This window comes from Protopterus annectens, chromosome 2.part2 (assembly GCF_019279795.1).
Source record: "Protopterus annectens isolate FY-2018-M chromosome 2.part2, PAN1.0, whole genome shotgun sequence".
In the NCBI taxonomy this organism is placed as follows: Eukaryota; Metazoa; Chordata; order Ceratodontiformes; family Protopteridae; genus Protopterus; species Protopterus annectens.
This window is the reverse complement of record NC_056730.1, coordinates 323,724,690-323,746,522: the sequence shown is the minus strand read 5'-3', so window position 1 is coordinate 323,746,522 and position 21,833 is coordinate 323,724,690. Positions and strand designations below refer to the sequence as shown.

General features: G+C 46.2%; 1 protein-coding gene across 1 annotated transcript in view; it reads right to left on the bottom strand.

The window, feature by feature from the left end:
• PPIP5K2 (diphosphoinositol pentakisphosphate kinase 2) overlaps positions 1-21,833 on the bottom strand; it is a 3,486,936-nt gene that overhangs the window by 2,344,927 nt on the left and 1,120,176 nt on the right. Inside the window, 1 exon segment of the mRNA XM_044063880.1 lies at positions 6,965-7,074. Coding sequence (XP_043919815.1) covers positions 6,965-7,074 — 110 coding nt within the window.

Genomic DNA, 21,833 nt, shown 5'->3' with positions numbered 1-21,833 from the left:
AAATCAGTTAGAGCAAGACAAAAGGATCCCCAATGGGGTACTGCGCTTTAGCTTCAGGATGATTCAATTCGGAAACAAAAACTCAGGTAGCAACTGACCGGCACTCGAGCGAACTGCTTCTGCTTCGGGCTCCTCGGCAAGAAAGAATGATGTAATGGCATCAGCAGCAACCGACGCAGAAATGGCTACCTGCAGGCAGATAACCCAAGTGTGATGACTGCAACAGTGAAACATGAAGAACATCAGTTGTTTTTTTAGAGGAACTTGTGGAACTTCTGAATCTTAAAGAACCTATAATGCTTCTTTGGGGGCAGCGAGGTGGGTGGCTAGTTCCTTTGAGCTCTCAGGGTTGAAGGAACTGTTGAAGTGACATACGTTTATGGGGGCATCCAGACCTACTAAATCAAAATACCTTTTCTGGGGGTCTGATACTTCTTGCTGCTTGTGTGAAGTATAGTTTTATTCTACAAAGTTGGTCTCCAAATATGACTTCCTCTGTCTGTGAAACTGGGAACATGGTGTCGTCAGCGTTTTCATCATCCATTCATCATATCCCTTATTTTCTGAGCAGGAAACATCCCCTCTGTGAGGAGGGTTCCCTTCTTCTCTAGGCAGAGGGAAGTGCAGAAACAGAGCTGATCTATATTTGGATGCAGGCCCTGCGGGATTTAAAATAACCCTTGAGCGGAGAATAGCCTGAGAGTGGTGGATGACAAATTTCAGCTTCTGAGTCCCCTTCACAGGGGCTGCCACCTTTGTGGCCAGAAACTGAGGATGTGATTCCTAGACCCTTATACTCCAATCCTACATGACCCCCATAACCAGAATAATGGGTATACTGTCTGCCCCTGTGACAACAAACCATGTTTCTGTTACAGGTGCAGAAGAACGGGCATCTGGTGTAAAATTTATGTGATGACTCATGGCTTGGTGAGATGTGCCATGATCCTCAGGGTATGGCAACTTCCAAACAGGCTTTGCCAGAGCCCTCAAATCCCTGATATGCTAGTATGAGACACTGCAACAATACTTCACTGGGGCCAATGTCCTCAAACTGAGCAAGGATGTCAGATGATGTTATTGCATCACCAGAGTCTCTGGCAGTGATCTTCTTAAATCACTTATATACTCACATCTTAGGGGGTACATCCTGGACCAGATCAAACTAAAAGATGCTATGGCTAGAAGTCTTAAAGCCTCAGGTCACTTCCAATCTGAATGATTTGGCAGGGGAATACTGTCTTCACCTAACAGTTTTCCCAGTAAACTCTAGACAGACCCTAAAACTCTTTGTACTGTGTTCTAGGTCTAAACAGGACACACAAACAACAGTGTCTGTTAGATATGTCTTCTGTAAGAGCTCCTGCATTCTTTCTTAGATGCAAATTTGCCGTAATTTAGCTAACCAGGTGTCTAACCCTGTTAGCTACACAGTATTAGTAATAAGATACAAGAGGGAATGAGATTTTTTCCTCCCAGAATAGGGTACTTTTCTGACTGGATTCCAGAGTATGCCCAGCCACAGCAGATTACGGATGCAAAAAGGTGATGCATATGCTGTGAAGTGTGTCAAAAAGATCTAAAATGTCATGGGTGGACATTAGTTTTGTATAAGGGGACAGCCTGACATCCCTAATCAATAAACACCTGCTAGTCCTAAAACAAGGAAAAAGACCGACTTAACTACAGGAGGTCAGGCTAGGGACTGCACCTTCTCCTGAAGAAATCCCTTAAGTAAGGACTAATGTAACAGTGTGAAAAACATCAACTGGCACTACACAGTGCCCCATTCTGCCAGTAATCCAGATAAGAAAATATCAAACCCACGTCTTGTATCATTATAGTCAACATTTTAGTAAAGGCCATGAGTGTTAAGGAAAGCCCAAATGACAAACCTTTGTGCCAGAAGTGATGCACACAGAAGGTGAACCTAAGGAGTCTTCTGCGTGAATCTTAAATACTGATGTGCCAAAAGGCATCCATTATATCCAGCAACACTATCCGGATGTCCGGAGGAAAAAAGGGTCTGATCTTTTTCAGGGTAATCATCACAGACTACACACAATGAATAGGCTACTTTAAGTCACCATCCAATCAGGCACTAGAAAGAAATAGGAATAGAGCCCTGTCATTCAAACATCAAGCAAGATTAGATATCCCCCTGAAAGGAAGACTCACCACAGTAGCCTCGTCTGCTTGACAAGCTCTTTCTGAGGAAATTAAATGTGTGATCCAGGAGATAGCCAAAAGTGATCATACGTAAACACCACCTCTCTTCTGTGATGGCTCTCTAAGGTAGGGCCAACCTAGAATCAGAAACGCACATGTATGCTCATACGTCAGTCCCACAACAGATAAAGGATTGTTGTGTGGTGGCTATTAGAATTAACTTATTTGGTGATTCACCGAGCAAGTGTGAGACAAGACCGTATGATGCTTGAAGATCTTAACTGCAGGCAGAGGAGGGCTGTTCCTCTTCTGGATTTGCCATGTCTAGAAAGAGGAGGAGTTTAGGTAGCAGAAAGACGGGAATAATGGAGCAATCCTCCAAGATGAAGGGCAACTTCCTGCTCAAGAAGTCATTGTCCACTTCCCTTAGAATGCAGACCAAACAGCATTCACTTCAAATTGTGATGAGCCAGGAATCTGTACCCAAACTTCTCCATAATGCATTATCTCTTACAGTGCAGATCACACTATTCCACGTCACACCTGCAACATTAATTGTTCAAGGTTGCCTTGTTGCATTCAAGCCTACAATATTTTTATTTTATTTTATTATTGTTTGTTAACCAGGTTAGTCCAGCTGGGCTTGTGGCCCATTTTCAGTGGAGACCCGAGGAGAAAAGCTCCGGTACATAGTATAAAATGCAGAAATTTGCAACATTACAATATAAAGTACAGAAATTTGTGAACTTACAAACATACAAAAAGCTCTGGTACTTAGTATAAAATGCAGATATTTTTAACATTACAAAATATAAAAAAGTACAGAAATTTGCAAAAACTTACAAACTTGTAAAAGACTGGATTACAGAAGTTGACATATTACTGGTAAATTATGTGAGTTATATATGTCATAATTAGTCTGTACAGGAATACCAGTTTTACAATATATACACTGTTTTGCAATGGAGAGGATGTCAGTTGGGAATATGAGTAAGATAGGCCAGAGGCTCGCATGCAAAAAGTGTGAAGAGATGTACAGAGAAAGACCTAAGATATGGTCTTAAGTTTGGCAAAGGAACGATGATTTAGGTGTGGAGTTAGTGGTGTGGGTGTTTTTAAGGTGGGAGCGTGTGAAGGACATTCCCATTCGGAGGCCAGATGAGAGAGATGCATGGATTTGAAGTTGTTGTGGTTTGGTATTTTACGTAGTGGTGGGGGGAGAGTGTTCCACTGTTTGGCTATGGTGTGGGACAGTAATAGTTTGCCAGGTGGGTGCAGGGGTTTGTGTACATGTAGGAGGTTTTGGCCTTTCGATCTCAGGGTGCGGCTAGGTGTGTAGGGTGTTAGAGATTTGGCAAGAGAGGGGTATTCTGTTGGTTTGAAGATGAGTTTGTGGGCTGTTGTAAGTTGTATGTATTTTAGGTGGTTGTGAAGTTCTAACCAGTTAAGGGTGTGTAGGGAGTGGCAGTGATGGGAAGAGTTCCTGGAGATGGTAGCAAATTTGCAGATACGTGAAAGGCAGACAACACACAGCACTACTGTCACAATGCAGCTTAACTACAATACTGAGTTCACAGTATTCAACACCATTTAGTCACCTAAAATGTGAGAAAATCATTTAAGTTAAACAAGTATGTCGGAAATATGCCTGTTTAATTTAAATATGTCTCATATTTAAATACAACCATGACTGAATTCTAAGCAACTGCTGCCCAGCTTGCTAGAAGTCAGGAATCTGACGTCCCATTAAATGACTGCTGGTGGGTGTGATGTAGTTAGGGGAAGACGACCTCAGCTCACTATCACACATAACTGAGCCTGCAGACAAAATTCCAGTACAATAAAAACTGCAGCAGGACATGTGACATCTCCTTAAGGGTGCTAAGGGAAAAATTTCTCTTTCTGCTCAGACACAGAGATCAATTAGCTTATTCAGTGTTTTTTTAACTTAATTGGATCAGTAAATGGAATAGGTGCCATGAATCGTTAAGGTTACAAAACCCCAATGTGGCAGAGTACACTTACTTGCCACAAATGACTAAAGACTTAGGTTTAGATTCCTTGCTAGCTGCAAGATGGCAAAATACTGTTGTGTCTCTGTAATCTAAGGTAAAGTGAGCTCTGAAGATAACAGAGGCATCAGCACTGGGTTCTTTGTACACTGGTCTTAACTATCCAAGTGAAATGTTGTAAAGGGCATCAGTTCTCCTAAGGCACTTACGGAGAACAGCCACAGTGACTACTAATGACATCCCTAATAGCAAGATCCAGTGCTGGGACAACCCAAGGCTCCTTGGGTTTCCTCCAAAGAAACTCTGCCACATGCTTTGGGGAGGGAATATAGAGTTAAGGAGAGTTATGCTGCTCAAATGCCTAAAGAGGAGGTAGGGGGTAGAAATATTATCCCTGTTCATCTTTGCGAAAGAGGCTATGAGATCCTCTAAATAATCTTTACATCCAAAGGGAGAGGGAGTTTCATGACTCCCATTATCAAGGGGTGTGAGCTTTTCAGGAAGCAAAGGGTTTACTAGACAGACAACAGCAGATGGGGAGCCAGCACGGGATCATGTGACTTTGATCACACTCCTCAATGCTGTGCTCCTGCAACTCAAACTCCTAACAGACATCACAAAACTGCCTGGTTTCTAGGACACGACACATGGGCCCTGGCAACTAAGAGCCCAACAGAATCTCCTTAAATGAGGCATATTGGTCCATCTTGGCCTGGGCCACCACAGGAAAGCAGTTCCCTGGGGGGGGGGGGGGACTATAATCTCTCACTGGATAGCTCCAGAGGCAGTTCACCTGTGGGATCTAGCTTATCATCTGGTGATAGGCAGCAAAGAAAACTTGAGACATACTCACTACACTGTGGTGGGACTTAAAAGATGCATGCTTTTCAAGCCCATGGTCTTCAGCCAAGGCCAATAACTAGTTAGGGAGGGTAAACTCGCTACCTTAGGGGTCTATGGATAGGTTGGGTGCTGGATGAACCTGGACTTACCTTGCAGAGGTTCAGGCCTAGAGGCTTGCACCTGGCGACTGAGTGGTTGTCTTTATGGCAATGCTCTGACTTATGCCTGGAGTTATGTATGTTGAGAAGAAGGATCCTCCAACCCTCACACCAGTCTCCCTGACAAGAGTTTTTGACTGATATCACCTTTTCAAACCAGAGTAATGACTCTTCCTTGATGCCTGGTAGCCACACTGAACTGCTGAACCTGCAGCAGTTTTCAACATTGTCCGAGATAATATAGCAATGCCAACAAAGGTCTTGCTTAAGATATGATAACCCCTTGTTATAATGCATAACACTAAGGCGTACAAATTCAGTACTTCTAGTGACAAGGCGTGAGTGCTGGATTACGAGTGCCAAAAATGTGCAGGCTCTGAGAGCAAGCTACTAAAATACAACCATTCTCCATCACAGCATGCATCAGAACTGCTGTATAAATATCTCCATGATACAAAAGATTATTTTCAGAAATGCTGTCCCAGTTAACAACCAGCATAGTCTATAATGCAGATTTTTCTGTGGTATTATAAATCAGCATGTAAAGTAAGGGTCAACAGCAGCTCGACATACAAAGTATAAAGAAGAAATTAATTACTTAAGAATGGTTTACGCTGCACTCATCTCAGCTTGGGAGAACTAATAACTGAGGAAAAGGCACCTTCAAAGACTATTCATATTGGGGGAATGAACATTTGATTAAAAATTTTAAAAATGCACCTCTGTGAACCTGGCACATCTTAATAATACTAGACTAATAAGTGCTTTGAAATCCATTAAGCACACAAAGAAAATAAGCCAGCAATTTAACTCACTTACTTATCCTCTGAAAATTGCAAACAAAATGAGCAACAGTATTAAGTTTTATCAAATGGAGGTGACAAAAGTGGCTTCCTATATTACTATCAAAGCATGGAACATTAAACTACTTATCATACAGAGTTTGCCCGAAGTCCTATTTGGCAAGTTTGTACAGTATCAGCAAAAAACATTGAGAGACAGAATGCAGTGACTGCACCCTATAGCACCAGTGGAACTAAAGCTGAACTACTTAACTTCTCAGTTTCCCCACCAACTGCTTATTAGCACAGTGCTGCCCCATGATGCCCGCTGGGAGTGATGGTACTGGTTTGAGATTTGCTGCAGGTGTTACATTTTCAATTAGTAAACTACTTCATAGGTTGGTACTAGGCTATCAGCTATACAAGCCTAGCCATAACAATTCCCTGGCTATTTCTTCCCACAATATTTACTTCCCTGGACCCCTGTCTAGCAGGGCGACTAGCGTGATCCCCAGAGTAAATTTCCTATCTCCCAACTTGTAATTCCATTTGATATTATGATAGCTATTTATTTAATTATGCTCTGCCCACTGCTACATAACCTAAGCTTCCCTTTTTAATTTTATTCCCATTTTGATTTGGGCATGGTGTTGTAGTATGGCATTGGGTTTTCTCAGGTCATACCCACAGTCAAGGCTTTTCAGGGCGACAGTGCAGTTCTCGGTATTTTTTGCCAACACTGAAAAGTTGACAATTAGAACTTTCGACAAACTATGTATGATGAATCCATTTTCTGTCACCTGCTTCAACAGTAACATAGGAATCCCATTAAGAATGTTACAAAAGTCAAAGAAACTTACAGTTACTGTTAGAAACGATGAAAACATCTCTTAAGCCTGTATTCCCACACCACTTGCCTTAATCAAACAGGGCTATAACATGCATCATATGAAATACAGCTAAAGACCACTGTAAGTCAACAAAAGATCTATTTACTTACATCTCCAATACAGTTTTTAGTTGTTCAAGTTTTGCTTTATTTTCTTCAATTTCAGAATCATTTTTCAGTCCAATTTCTGCTAGAAGTAATCGCGCTATGTCTAAAACTTCCTGTAACATGAAACAAAAAAACATTTCTGTAGACTGTTGATTAAAATCAAAAAGCAAGCCAAACAGAAAACTGACAATGTCTTAAGTTACAAAAGACAAAATCACACTCAATCATAGCATAAAGTACAGATGTGTAAACTTAAACTTACCATATCAGTAGATGTTCAAATGATCACTACTGCAGTAACCTTAGCTATATGGGTTATATCCTGCCAAGGATATAAAAGCCAGCCAGCTTCCAAAGCTTCAGGGCACCTTCCTTGCCCCCAAACTGTCAAGTGGCTCAAGGCTAGTAATAAAAAATAAATGTCTACACCCTGGTATAAAAAAATCACACCAAAAAAAAACAAGGGGGTGGAGGGAGGCAACAGCTACTACAGCAGCGATCGTTTGGACATCTACTGTTAATAAGAAGTTATGTACTCACCATAACGTTCCATCTGAGTAGATAGCTTCATTTGTCTGCAACCTGTGGGTCTTGGATCCGATATCGGATCCGAGCCGGCAACTTGTTTCATAGCTAATGGATCCGAGCTCCTAGCTCCTCCCCTCACCCATAATCCCCTGCCAACCCTCCATGACCTCAGATCAAGTTTGCCCCTCAATAAGTACCCAAAAAGGGAATTCCAACTTACATAGATCCGCTGAAGACCAGGGGGAAGGAGGGGGGATGGTTGCAGACAAATGAAGCTACCTACTCAGATGGAACGTTGTGGTGAGTACATAACTTCTTAATCTGAAGTAGGGACTTCATTTGTCAGCAACCTGTGGGACAGAGTCCCCAGCTACCTGAATCTTGGGTGGCCATCATGGAAGGATACTGCGGAGCACCGCAGAACCAAAGGATGCTCTCCCTCTAGAAATCACGTCCAGTTTGTAGTGGTTAATAAAGGTATGAGATGAGGCCTAAGTGGCTGCCGAACAAATATCATCCAATGGAACTCTAGATTTGAAGGCCGCAGAAGTAGAGATGGAACGAGTGGAATGTGCGCGAACTCCTTCAGGTGCGGGTCTCCCAGAAGCTTGGTACGCTAGCAGGATGCTTTGTGAAATCCAGCGTGATAAGAGAGATTTTTGATATTGCTTTCCCCAAATTAAATTTGGCGAAGGAAATGAACAGCTGGTCGGATTGTCTGTGACCAGCTGTTCTATGAGTATAAAAACGTAGCTGCCTATGAACATCTAATGAGTGCAGCGTGTACTCTCCTTTATTCTGATATTTAGGAAAGAAAACCGGTAAATTTATGGATTGATTTATATTGGTTTCTGATGCTATTTTGGGAAGGAAGGAGGGATTGATCCTGAGGTACACTCTGTCCGGATGAAAGATCAAATAAGGAGGCTTCACAGAAAGAGCTTGAAGCTCCGAAACTCTTTTCGCAGAAGTAATGGCTACAAGGAATGCTGTTTTCCAGGACAAGTATTTGAGATCTACTGAAGCAGCAGGTTCAAAAGGTGGAGCGGTCAGGGCTTGAAGAACTAGTGAAAGATCCCAAGGTGGTACGGCTTCTTTTATAGTGGGTCTAAGCAAAAAGGTGCCCTTGAGAAAGGTTTTACACAATTTGGCCGACATCAAGGGCCCTGTGTCATGTCCCACATGGTAATGGGAAATGGCAGCCAATTGCACTTTGACAGTTGAGCAACTAGCGCCTTCCTGAAAAAGTTCGGTTAGGAAGTCTAATATGGATGGAAGAGGAGCCGTAAAGGGATCTAGATTATGATGTTCCGCCCAGACTGAGAAACGTGTCCATTTACTGCGGTACACTTTCCTGGTGGAGGGCTTATGCACTGCCACAAGGATGGCTTTGACTGGTGAAGAGATACCGGGAGTCCTAACTAGGAGTGGAACTGGAGCAACCAAGCAGTCAGCTTCAGATTGTCCAGATTTGGGGTCGATAAGTCCGACGGATGGGAGATTAGATCCGGACTGGGATCCAGAATCCAAGGGGGATTCACTGGGTGAGACCACAGGTAAGGGAACCAAATTTGCCAAGGCCAGAATAGGGCAATGAGGATCATCCTGCTCCCCAACCGCGAGGCTTTCTGTAAGAGTTGCAGCATCAGGGTTAGAGGAGGATAAGCATAAAGTAGACCGGGTGGCCAAGCATGCACCAGAGCGTCTCTTGGGGTTTCCCCTGGAGGGGGAATCAGAGCAAAGAAATTGCCGCATTTGGTGTTTGAGGGAGGGGCAAAAAGATCGCAGCAGGGTTGCCCCCATATTGCGAATATCTGCTTCGCTACTAGTGGGTTGAGAGACCACTCGTACGGGGTAAGAAGGGTGCGGCTGAGTTTGTCCGCTAGGATGTTGGCCCGCCCCAGAATGTGCGTTGCAATCAGAAAGCGGTTGGTGGAAATCGCCCATTCCCACACTCTCATGGCTTCGCGGCATAGAGGGTAAGACCTGGTTCCCCCCTGTTTGTTGATGTACCAGACAACCGACATGTTGTCCGACTGAATTGCAATCGTTCCTACGGGGAGGAGATTCTGAAGTGCTTGCAATGCATACAGCACCACTCATCTCCAGAACATTGATATGCAGGGAGGTCTCTGTATTGTTCCACGTGCCTTGGACGATCCTGCCTGAATAATGCCCCTCCACCCGATGCAGGAGGCGTCCGTGGTCACCGTGGCGTGAGAGGGAGAGAGCCCTCCTGCAAGCCTTGCTGATAGCAATGGGGTGATGGACAGGAAAAGACAGAAAGGACCATTGTACTAGAAGGGTCCATTGCAGTACCCGCATATTCAGACAGGCGCATGGAAGGAGAGTTATCGCTGCCGCCATGAAGCCCAGTGTCCTCAGGACCAATTCCGTCGGTGGGGTCTCTGATTGGAGGATGGCCCGTACATGAATTTGCAAATTCTGTAGTCGTTCCGACGTCAGAAAGGCTCGTAGATCTCTGGTGTCTATTCTGGCTCCTATGAATTCTATGACTTGTGTCGGGGCCAGAAAGGATTTGTCGGCATTGATGGTGATGCCTAATTGTGGGGCCAGGCGGAGAAAGAAATCTCTGGCTGAGCAAAGTAGATGCCTTGTTGGGGCGGTCAGGACGGTCAGGAGCCAATCGTCCAGGTACGTAAAGACCTGTATTCCCTGGAGTCTCAGGTGGGCCGCAATCACTGCCAATACCTTGGTGAACACCCTGGGGGCTGTGGTGAGGCCAAAGGGAAGGACCCTGAACTGGTAGTGACTGGCTCCCAGCCGGAAGCGGAGGTACCTCCTGGATCGTCTGTCCATTAGAATGTGGTAGTACGCATCCTTGAGGTCTATAGAGCACATCCAATCGTTCTCCCTTAGAAGGGGGAGAATAGATTGAAGAGTGACCATTCGGAATTTTTCCTTGGTTACAGACAGGTTCAAACGGGACAAGTCTAGAATCTGTCTCAAGTCCCCCGTCTTTTTTGGCACCAAAAAGAACCTTGAGTAGAACCCTAATCCGAGCTGGTCTTGGGGGACGGGCTGGATGGCTCTTTTTCTTAGCAGCTGCTGAATTTCTGCGGCTGCAGCCTCCCTCTGATTGGGTGGTACATCGGGGAGGTTCTTGAATTTGGGGACATGAAGTAATGGGATTTTGTATCCTCTGGATATAATTCGAAGCACCCAGCGGTCTGTCGTGTTGGACTCCCATGTGGCTAGGTGCTCGGAGAAGCGCCCCTCCAACTGCCTCCAGAGTGGAGCAGTCGGGCAACCCTTCAGGGCTGCTGCGTGGGCCAGTCAGAGAAAGGTTCTCTGGACCCAAAGTTTCTCGGAGCCCCTCTGCCCCTGGAGCGGCGTCCTCCCTGTCGTCCTCTGCCACAGAAGGACTGGTTGTCCGGAGCGGGTTGGGAATATTGCGATTTCCGGAACCACATCTTCTTCTGACCCTTTTGGTTCTTCAAAAAGGACTGCTGGGGAGCAGAGAAGCGGACTCCGACGGCAGACAACGTCTTCCCGTCCTTCTCGCTCTGGACAAGTGTCTTGCAAACCGTTTTGCCAAACAGGGCAGAACCATCGAAAGGGGCGTTCGCAAAGGAAGCTTTAAAGGGCTCCGCAAAGTCACAATGATGGAGCCAGGCCTGACGTCTCATGACTAGGCCCGCTCCGCTAGCTCTAGCGGCTCCCTCGGTGGCGTGGGACAACAGCCGCATAGAGGTGTTGGAAATGGATCTCAGAGTGGCCATTCGGGTGGAGTACAATTGTTTGTCCTCCGCCGACATGGACTCAGGGGGGAGGCAGCGTATTCTTTGATAAGATCCCGCTGCATCCTGATGACATGTGCCATATAGTTCAGAGACCTTACTGAAAAGGTCGCTGAACTAAAAACTCGCTTCCCTAAGCGGTCCATCGAGTGGGACTCCTTGCTCGGTGGATGGACTGAGGGGCTCTCCTGAGCTAGTTCCCTCTTCGTGGCTGCCGCCGTCAACATGGCATCTACGGGGGGACCCTTGCTCCAGTGTGACCGGTCTGCGGGGGGGCTTAGTATCCTGTCCGGGCGTTTGGGTATTGGCTCCACGGTGTCCAGGTCCTTCCACGCCCTGGTGGTAAGGTCCACCAAGGGGTCGGCCGTAGGGGACACCCAAGAGGTAGACAGGCCTGCTTCGAATGCCTCCAGAAACACGGACTCGTTGGAGGAAGACTTGGGGGCAGACCACCCACCTCTGATCCTCAGCATCTCCATGATGTCTCCAAAGGAGACATCCTCAGGGGGCGATCTTGGGGAGCCTTCTCCTTCATCCAAGTCCGTGTCCTCAGGTAAGGACTCAGGGGAGTCCACATGCCTCCTCTTGCACTTGTGCTTGCGGGGCACTTCCTCGGGGGGGCTGTCCGAGGAGGTCTCGCCAGCAACATCCTGTTCCAATGGAACAACCTGGGACACTGAAGCAGGCTGTCCCTGAGGCCAGGTGATGGAAGCCTGGCCCAGCAGAGAGGGAGTGCAGGGTGGAGCCGAGACCAGGGCCGGGGGTCCGGATGCTCTCGACAGAGCCCTCTCCACTACATCAAAGGCCGAGGGGGAACCGCTCTCCCTAGGCTCCGAGAGCCGGCTCCCACTCGGATCCGATGAAGGGATCGGAACCGGCGCAGAGACCATTGGATCCGAAGGACCAGTGTGCTCCGACCTGGACGGAGCCGAAGGCACACTGAATCCCTCGGATCCAAAGCTCGGGCCACGGCTCTGAGAGGTCGGATCCGACAGACTCGAGGGCAGGGTCGGATCCGAAGTACCAAGTACTGTCGGCACCAACCCACCCCCGGCTCAGATGCTGCTCGGCTCCGAACGCTCCAAACCCGGGTAGCGGGTCAGAGAAGGAGCAACAGGAGTGAAAAAGGGTGTCGAGCTCCCCCCCATAGGGGGGGAGGGAGGCAAGAGCACTCCCATCTGCAGCTGGGCCTGGATGAATCTTCGCATCATCCGGTCCAAGTCTGCATCAGACATGCTGAATGTTGATCTCGAAGAGGCCACCGAGGCAGGCCTGGAATGCCGCCTCGATGACCTCGACGGAGATCGGGCCTCCTCCTCCTCGGGTCCTGGGGAGAAGCAAGGAAATCGGAGCCGAGGAGGAGGAGACCTAGAAGCAGTGGAGGGAGAAGCCCGCTTAGCTGGCGGGGGCCGAAGCGGAGGCCTCGGCCCGCCGCTTGTGGTGCTTCTCCCTCCTAGCCTCTCTGTCCTCCGGCGCTTTAGCGGGAGTTTGAGTCCCGGCCGAAGGAAGGGGGGCAGGAGTGGCAATAACCACAGCCTGTGGTAGTGCCACAGGAGCAGCAGAGGCCGGAGCCGAGTCTGGGGTCAAAAGTCCCGCCAGGACCAGCTTCGACCTCCGCTCTTTCAGTGCCCTGGGGTTGAACGCTGCACAAATGGTACAGCCTGAGGTGAGGTGTTCAACCGCAGAACGCACCGAGTGTGGCCATCAGCCGGGGAGAGCTTATGGCCACACTCGGTACATTTAGAAAAAATGGCTTTTGGGGCCTCAGCCATACTTTAAAGAAAAAAAGAAGTGCTACACAAACACACAGGCCCCAAAAACACAACACACACACACACTCACTAACGACCAGCGAAGGGAGGGAAAAAACTATGTAAAAAATTAAATATTACAGGGAACCTAACTCTTACACACTTTTTAAAATAAGGTAGAGAAATTTGACAAGAAAACAGTCTTAACTGACGATTTTTTGCTAGAGCTCAAGGAATCCAGCCATCCACAAGCGCGGCAAACTAGATCTGAGGTCATGGAGGGTTGGCAGGGGATTATGGGTGAGGGGAGGAGCTAGGAGCTCGGATCCATTATCTATGAAACAAGTTGCCGGCTCGGATCCGATATCGGATCCAAGACCCACAGGTTGTTGACAAATGAAGTCCCTACTTCAGATCAGTAAGTTCAACTTACACAACCTTACTATGTTCTTCATATTGATCACTGCTGCAATAGGCTTAGCAATATGGGTAGATTACGGTTTACCATTAAAATGTCGCATGTCAGTTATGCGACCTGGAAAGGACAAAGGCAAAGTTCTGAGTTGTCATAATATTGAATTTCAAAATGACGAATCCACAAATGCGAATGCTATTGTGCATTCACTCTTGTGGATTTGTTATTTTGAATGGAGATTGCACTATAGTGGGGACTGTGAAATTTAACCTTTCCTTCACTGTAGTGTGATGTCGGAGTTTGTATATATAAGTAGCAGGGGGTGTGGGGGGGCGCAGGGGGCTGACCCTCTGCAAAAAGTTCATAGCATATAACTGGAAGTGTAGGTATTTTTGGGAAAGTCAACACTCCTGAGTTGTCGGCTTTCCTTAATTTTTACTTTCAGTTATGTGAACGATTGGTAATGTGTTTTACGGCATTTTGAGTTGCATATATGGACACACACAATTGTCATTTACGAGATTTTGACAGTAATCCATAGATTAACATAGCTAACTTTATTTGGGAGGTGGAAGGAGAAGGGTCCTGGAGCCCCTAGCGAATGCTCCTAGTAAAGTATGATCTAGCTCTAGAGAAGGAATCCAGCTTACAGTGCTTTGTAAAGGTATGTACAGAGGACTAAGTAGCAGCTTCCAGAATACCTGTAGAATCCAGCCCTTTGCAAACAGCCACAGAACAAGCCAAGGTCCTTGTAGAGTGGGGGCCTTGATCCTACCTGGAATATATCTGTCATAATGAGTATAACAGAATTTAATAACCTTACAGAATTATTTGGAAATAGTCTGTTTTAACACCGGTTGTCCCTTCTTACCATCATGAGAAATGAAAAATTAATTTGATGATCTAAAGTATTTAGTTCTGCCAAGATAGTACTGGTGTTGTCTGTGAACATTCAAGGTATGGAGTATCCTTTCTCCCTCATTTTTAAGTTTAGGAAAGAAAACAGGAAGACAAATAGTTTCAGTTCAAGTAAACTCAGACACCATTTTAGGCATTAAAGGATTAGTTCTCAAAGAAACCCTGTCCTTGTGGAAATAGAGGTAGGGGTGACTCACCATAAGAGCTTGCAACTGGGATACCATTCTTGCAGAGGTTAGAGCAACCAATAAAACTGTTTTCTATGTTAAGAACCTCAAGTAAGCCAGATTAGCTGGTTCAAATGGAGCAAGTGTTAGTTTCTCTAAACAAAATTAAGATCCCAAGGAGGGGCCACAGGTTTATTTGGCAGCCTCTTATGCAAAACCCCTTTCAAGAACATTTTGGCATGCGACTGCCTTGAAAGAGGAGGATGCATGGGTAGGCATGCTGAAATGGACAATAAATGACCCTAGACAGGGGAATAAGAAAGGCAACAGAATAGTAACTCGCACAAATATTGTAAAGCCAGAGAACTAGCCCTGAATGGGTGATGGTTATGTTGTTGGCACCACCAAGAAAACTTTTTCCATTTGCTAATATATCTAGTAGCAGGCTTTCTTGCCTCCATTAATACTTGCTACACACATCCTCAGAAACAGGTGCCTAAAAGGAACCGAGACCCTATCATACAGGCAGTCACTAGAAGATTATTGCTGTCACAGGGTGTACCAAACACACAGTACAGTTTTGTACCTACCATAAATGTAGATGTCCGATAGGTATGCATCTGCAGTCCTTACATATGGGTTGTCCTGCCTCAGGCAGCCCTTCGGTCGGCCGGATTCCAAAGTCTGGGTCCGGCGTCGGCTGATGTCGCCCCTTCCATGACGTCAGAACGCCTGGGGTATAAAAGTGTCAGCCGACGCCATCTTCCTCAGTTTTTCTTGCCCCAGATGCCAGGTGCCCTCTAAGGAAGGCTAAATTTGGTAGAAATACAAAATATTGCAAACATGCACAGTAATATAAAACAAATACACCATAATAGATAACCCCAGCTAGCTATAAGAGGGATAAGTACCCAAGAAGTACCACAGAGGGAAGGAGGAGGGAAACCTGACTGCAGATGCATACCTATCGGACATCTACATTTATGGTAGGTACAAAACTGTACTATGTCCTTCAAGGATGCATCTGCAGTCCTTACATATGGGTAGAATACCATAGCCAAGCTGGGGGTGGTAGGCTCTAAGAAAATGATGGTGTAGCTAAAATGTCCTGCAGGACTGCTGTAGCAAAGCCTGCTCTGGATCTGGAATATAAGGGTAAATTGTAATGCTTGGAAAATGTATGCACGGAGCTCCATGTAGCAGCTTCTAAAATGTCCTTGGTAGCCACCCCTCTTAAGAAGGCTGTGGAGGTGGCTGTAGCTCTGGTGGAATGAGGCTTGATGTTAGCTGGCACAGCTTTTCCATGATAAGAATAGCAGAATCGAGTGCAATTTCCTATCCATTTTGAAATTGTCTGTTTGGAAATTGCTTTTCCTTGAATGCCTGCAGCATATGCTACCAACAGCTGGTCAGTTTTTCTGAAAGTCTTAGTTCTGTCCAAGTAGTAGCGTAACTGTCTGTGAATGTCCAGGATATGCAGAAGTTTCCCTCCCTTGTTTTGTGGGTTTGGAAAGAAGGTAGGCAGGTGAATAGCTTGGCTCAATGAGACCCTGGATACCACCTTTGGCATGAATGAAGGATTGGTTCTCAAGGAGACTCTGTCCTGATGAAAAATAAGAAATGGTTGTACTGCCATGAGTGCCTGCAATTTAGATACTCTTCTTGCTGAGGTTATGGCCAGAAGGAAGGCAGTCTTCCAAGACAGGAACTGCAATTCTGAAGATGCTGCTGGTTCAAAGGGAGGTAAAGTCAACTTTTCCAACATGAAGTTAAGGTCCCATGTAGGCACTGGTGGTTTTCTTGGAGGATTGAGGTTTTTAATTCCTCTTAGAAACTGCCTTAGGAGAGGATGAGAGAAGACAGGTGGATCAGTATTGTATTTTGCTGAAATCGCTGAAGCATGAATTTTTATGGAAGAGTAAGAAAGGCCATTATGCAGCATGTCTGCCAAGTATTCCAGGATATGTGCCATGCTCATCACTGTGGCATCTAGGCCCTTTGCGGTGCTCCAAGTGTGGAATCTTTTCCATTTTGCTGAATATGTCTTTCTCGTGGAAGGTCTGCGAGCTTCCATGATGATATCCTTCACTCTCTTGGATAGCTTTTCCTGGTGAGGAGTCAAGGTATTCTCCAGGCTGTAAGCTGCAGGGTTTTCAGGCTGGAGTGCAGAGTTTTGTAATTGTGCTGTGTCAGAAGGAGTGTCCATAGTGGTAGAGGCCACGGTTTTGTGTGTGACAGGCTCCGTAACAGTGGGTACCAGTGTTGCCTTGGCCAGTCCGGGGCTATTAGAATCAATTTTGGCTGCTCTGTCTTGATTTTCAGTAAGACCTTGGTCATTAGTGGGAGTGGTGGAAATGCATACACTGTTAGAGTATTCCAACTGAAAGAGAGGGCGTCCACTTTCCATGCTTGTGGGTGGTATGTCCTTGTGCAGAATTTCTCCAGCTGATGATTGTGGTGGGAGGCAAAAAGATCTATGTCCGGCCTCCCCCATGATTGTGTTATCTGAAGGAAGATGTCTGGGTGCAGCATCCATTCGTGTGGGTCCATGGTATTTCTGCTTAGGCTGTCCGCCAGTATATTGTCTTTTCCTGGCACAAACTGGGATTGCAACTCTATATTGAGTTTTAGGGAAAGTTCCCAAAGATTCATTGCTAGTCTGCAAAGAGGGTAGGAATGGGTATCTCCTTGCTTGTTGATGTACCACATAACTGTGGTATTGTCTGTCCTTATTAGCAGGTGGCCTTGATGTAGAAAGAGCTTGAAGGCCTCGATTGCATGAATCACTGCCAGCATTTCCTTTTGGTTTATGTGCATGCGCAATTCTTTCTGAGACCATAGACCTTGGATGCATCTGTCCTCCATATGTGCTCCCCATCCATGGTCTGAAGCATCCGAGGTAATGGTTTGGCTGGTTACTGGTTTGCTGAAAGGCAGGCCCCTGTTTGACTGGCTTGCTTGGGCCCACCACAGGAATTCCTTTTGAAGGCATGGAATGAGTGGTATCAAAGCTTCTAGGCTGTGATTGTGCTGAGACCATAAACTCCTTAGGTACCATTGTAGTTTTCTCATATGCAGCCTTGCTTGTGGAATCAGAAGAATGCAGGATGCCATGTAACCCAGGGACTGCAGGATTTTCCTTGCAGTCATCTGAGTTTGTTTTGTTAGATTTTTGAAGTAATCCGGTAGTTGTCTGTTTTTCTTCTGTGAAAAAAGCCATTTGGGTGGTTGTATCTAGTTCCGCACCCAGAAAAGTTATTCTTTGGGATGGCACAAGTCTTGACTTGTGAATGTTGACTGTGTATCCCAAGGCCTGTAGTAGGCGGATGGCATAATTCAAATGTTTTTCCAAGGTTTGTTGGCTGTCTGCTTGTATAAGGCAGTCGTCCAGATATGGGTATATTTGAATCCCCTGAAGTCTGCAGTGTGCAATTACTGATGCCAGGCATTTCGTGAATACTCTGGGCGCAGTAGATAAGCCAAAGGGCAATGCTGAGAATTGATAATGCTCTGAACCTGCAAGAAATCTGAGGTGTCTTCTGCAACTTTGTCTGATAGGGACATGCAGGTATGCCTCCTTGAGGTCTAGAGTTACCAGCCAAGACCCCTTGCCCAGCATGGGAAGGAGTTGCTGTAGGGTCAGCATTTTGAATTTTGGCACAATGAGATAAGTATTCAGTGCGGACAAATCGAGAATAGGCCTCCATTGTTTTTCTTTTCTTGGGACAAGGAATAGTCTGGAATAAAATCCTTGGCCTTGTTCTGCGAGAGGAACCTTTTCTATAGCTTTCATTTGCAATAGGTTGGCAATTTGTTTCAAAGCCTCTGCCCTCTGATTTGGTGGCAGGTTTGGCATTCCCTTTCTTTCTGGTAATGTATGGAAATCGAACCTGTATCCTTTGTCTATTATTTGCAGTGTCCATTTGTCCCTTGTAATACTGTGCCAATTTCTTGAGAATAAAGACAACTTTTCGCCCAAAGGTGCTTCTAATTGAGCCCTGGTCGGCGGGGTCAAGGTGAAGTCATTGAGTCTGTCCTTGTGCAGCAGTTGTTGGGCCTGCACTACCACTCTGGTTAGGAAGCTGCCATTGACGTCCTCTGTAGGAGCCTCTAGCTTGCCCTCTACCTCTGGCACGCCTGTTCTTGCCTCTTTGAAATCTCTCTTCTGGAAAGGACCAATTCTTAGAAGGCCAATTTCTGCTGAATCTTGGTGGTTGTACCTGGAGGATATATTTGACTGTTTGTACAGATTTTGCCTTTTCCTCAAATTTCTTTAAGACCTCTTGAGCAGTGGAGCCAAATAACTTTTGCTTTTCCAGTGGAGCATCCAGAAGCTTAGCCTGAACATGATCTGGCAGAGATTGTTCCTTCAGCCAGGCATGTCTACGTATGACTGCACCTGTCATTTCTGACCTACATGAAGCTTCCAATGCATAACCACACTGCAAGAAATGGTTGCTAACCTGTTGTGAATTATGTACCAGATCCTGAAGTGACTTACGATCTAGGGGTTCAGGCGAAGACAGTTTTTTCTGCAATTCATCTAACAAATACTCTTGGTACTGTATCATATGAAATTGACAATTTAACGCCCTCATAGACAGAGTGGAAGAAGTGTACACTTTTTTACCCCATCTCTCTAAAGCCCTGGACTCCCTTTCAGAGGGGAGTGGATTTTTAGTAGTGGCAGCTGCAACCCCTTTAGGACCCTGGGCAATAGTTTCTGAGTCAGCAGAGTGGGCCTTGTAAAGGAAATGATGTGAGTCCGGGACCCTGTAGTACCTATCGGGTTTAACAGGAGCCGGAGGAAGGGTGTCAGGGGTAGTGCTGGACTCAGAATACACATCATCAATGACACTTAAAACAGGAAGAATAGCAAAAGGCCTATGCTGAGGTAAATGAAGAAAAGTCCTTAATCTCTTCCTCGAGTCAGTGAATTCCTGGCCTTGCCATTGGAAATGCTCTCTCATGGAGTGAAGGGTCTCCCCAAAGGACAGCTCTTCAGGAGGGGATGCAGAGGGAATAGATTCCTCTGCATCAGAATCCTCGTAGGCCATGAAGGCCTCCTCCTGGTAGTCTGATAGAGCAGAGCCATCAGAGGCCTCATCAGAGGACTGAGGTTCAGCAGACTCAACCCTGAGCCTTTTTTCTAGTGGGGGTTGAGAGCCCCTGTCCGGATGAGGCTGAGAGCCCCTAATTAAGGAAATAAGGTCCTCAGCCAAACTTAGTATCTGAGAACCTGTAGTGGATCCCTGAGAAATAGACTTGGGAGGCAGAGTTTTTTGTTGCTTAGCAGCTTTAGCCCTAGTGAAAGCTTTTATGGGCATGGATGCAGGGGGCCTGGCTGCCCCACGTGCTGGAGTAGTTTTGTCTAGGGGAATGGTGTCGGTAGGTTCCTGAACACCGGTTTCCGAGGGTAATTCTGTAACCGACTCAGGAAAGGCCTCCGGGATCGAGGCTGTCGGTTGAGCGGTTTCTACGGACGGAAGTACCAAGGACTCTGTTTCAGCCGAGACCGAGACACTCGCGGCAGGCCTAGGGGCGGTTTCAGCCGAAACCACGGGCCGCGTGTGTTGGTCCTTGTCCTTCCGTTTCTTGGTTAAATGAGAAGTCGGAGTCTCCGACGGCATTTTATAAGAGAAACTAGCCCCAACAAATTCCTCTGCAAACTCCGACCGACGCCTAAGAGTGCGTCGATTAAAGGAGGCACTGGCAGTACAGGCCGAGACGTCGTGGTCTGGGCCTAGGCAGGGGAGGCAGTAGGAATGGAAATCCTTATGAGGTATTTGTTTCCCACAAGTCAAGCAATTATTAACTTTAAGCGTTTGATCTGACATCGGCTGAGGCAAGAAAGAGTCCCCAACGGGGTACTTAGCTTTTTGAAGTCTTCGGTAGCTGAAGTTACAGGAGCTGGCCGACCGGCACTTGCGAACTGCTTCTGCTTCGGACACCACGCGGCAAGAAAGACTGGGGAAGATGGCGTCGGCTGACACTTTTATAACCCAGGCGCTCTGACGTCGGGGAAGGGGCGACATCAGCCGACGCCAGACCCAGACTTTGGAATCCAGACGACTGAAGGGCTGCCTGAGGCAGGACAACCCATATGTAAGGACTGCAGATGCATCCTTGAAGGACATCTAATTCTTGTGCGTGTGTGCCCATTCTGTGAGGAAGCTTGTGGTAATTGCCTCTGGCCATTTCTAAAAGAAGGGAGAACCACGGTTGCCTGGGACAGAAGGGAATCACCACAATGATCTTGAGGATTCTTCTGAATTTTCAGAGGTACCCTGGATATTAGTGGAAAAGGTGGAAAGGCAAACAGGAATATTCCTGTCCAAAGAAAAGAAAAGGCATCTGTCTTCCATACCTTCTTGCATCGAGTCCTGGAACATAATTTTGCCAGTTGACTGCGAAAACAGGAGGCAAAGAAGTCTACTTGAGGAACTCCCCACAGATGTATCAAACCTCGGAAGAACCCCGGGATCTAGTTTCCTTTCGTGAGGTTCTGCCCTGCTCCGTTTGTCGGCCACACAATTTTGTTCTGACAGAATGTAGGATGGCTTGGAGAGTGATGTGAAGCTATATCCCAAGCTAAAATGGCTAGTCTGCAAAGGAGCAAGACCTGGTTCCCACATGCTTGTTGATGCATTCCACATCGCTGAGGTATTGTCTGTAACCACTTGAAGTCCCGGTGACCAAAGATGGTTTAGAAAATTGAGTGTATTCATCTGGGCAACTATCTCCTTGATATCTGTATGCTTGCTTGCATCTGTCCTTGGTGTCCCACACTGCCTACACTTTTCTCTCTCCTGAAACTGCTCCCTAAGCAAAGTCTGAATCATCTGTGGTGACTGACTGCTTTGGAGCAGGGAAGGAGAAGGGGAGACCTTGATTTAAGGATATATGTTGTATCCACCAAATGATATTTCTTCTGACAAACCCCAGTCCTGGGATCTGAAGCAAAAAAAGGTGCTGATAATGGGATCAAAGAGATTTCAGATATAACTGCATACTTCTCATGTAGAGTCTTGCCAGGAGTATCATGAGAATCATAGATGCCATGAGACCCAAAATCCTAAAGTAATCCCTTGCAGTACCTGACATCTGTGTGGAAAACATTAAAAAGATCTAAATAATCAATTTTTTTCCTGTGGAAGAAAAGCTACTTGAACTGAGGTGTCTAGTTGACAGTCCAGGAATACAATCTTGTGTGAGGAAGTCCAGAAAGACTTTTGATTGTTCTCTTGGAATCCCAGCTTGTGCAAGAGATCTCTCACCCAAGAGACAGATTCATAACATTTTGAAAAAGTCTTTACAAAGACAAACAAGTTG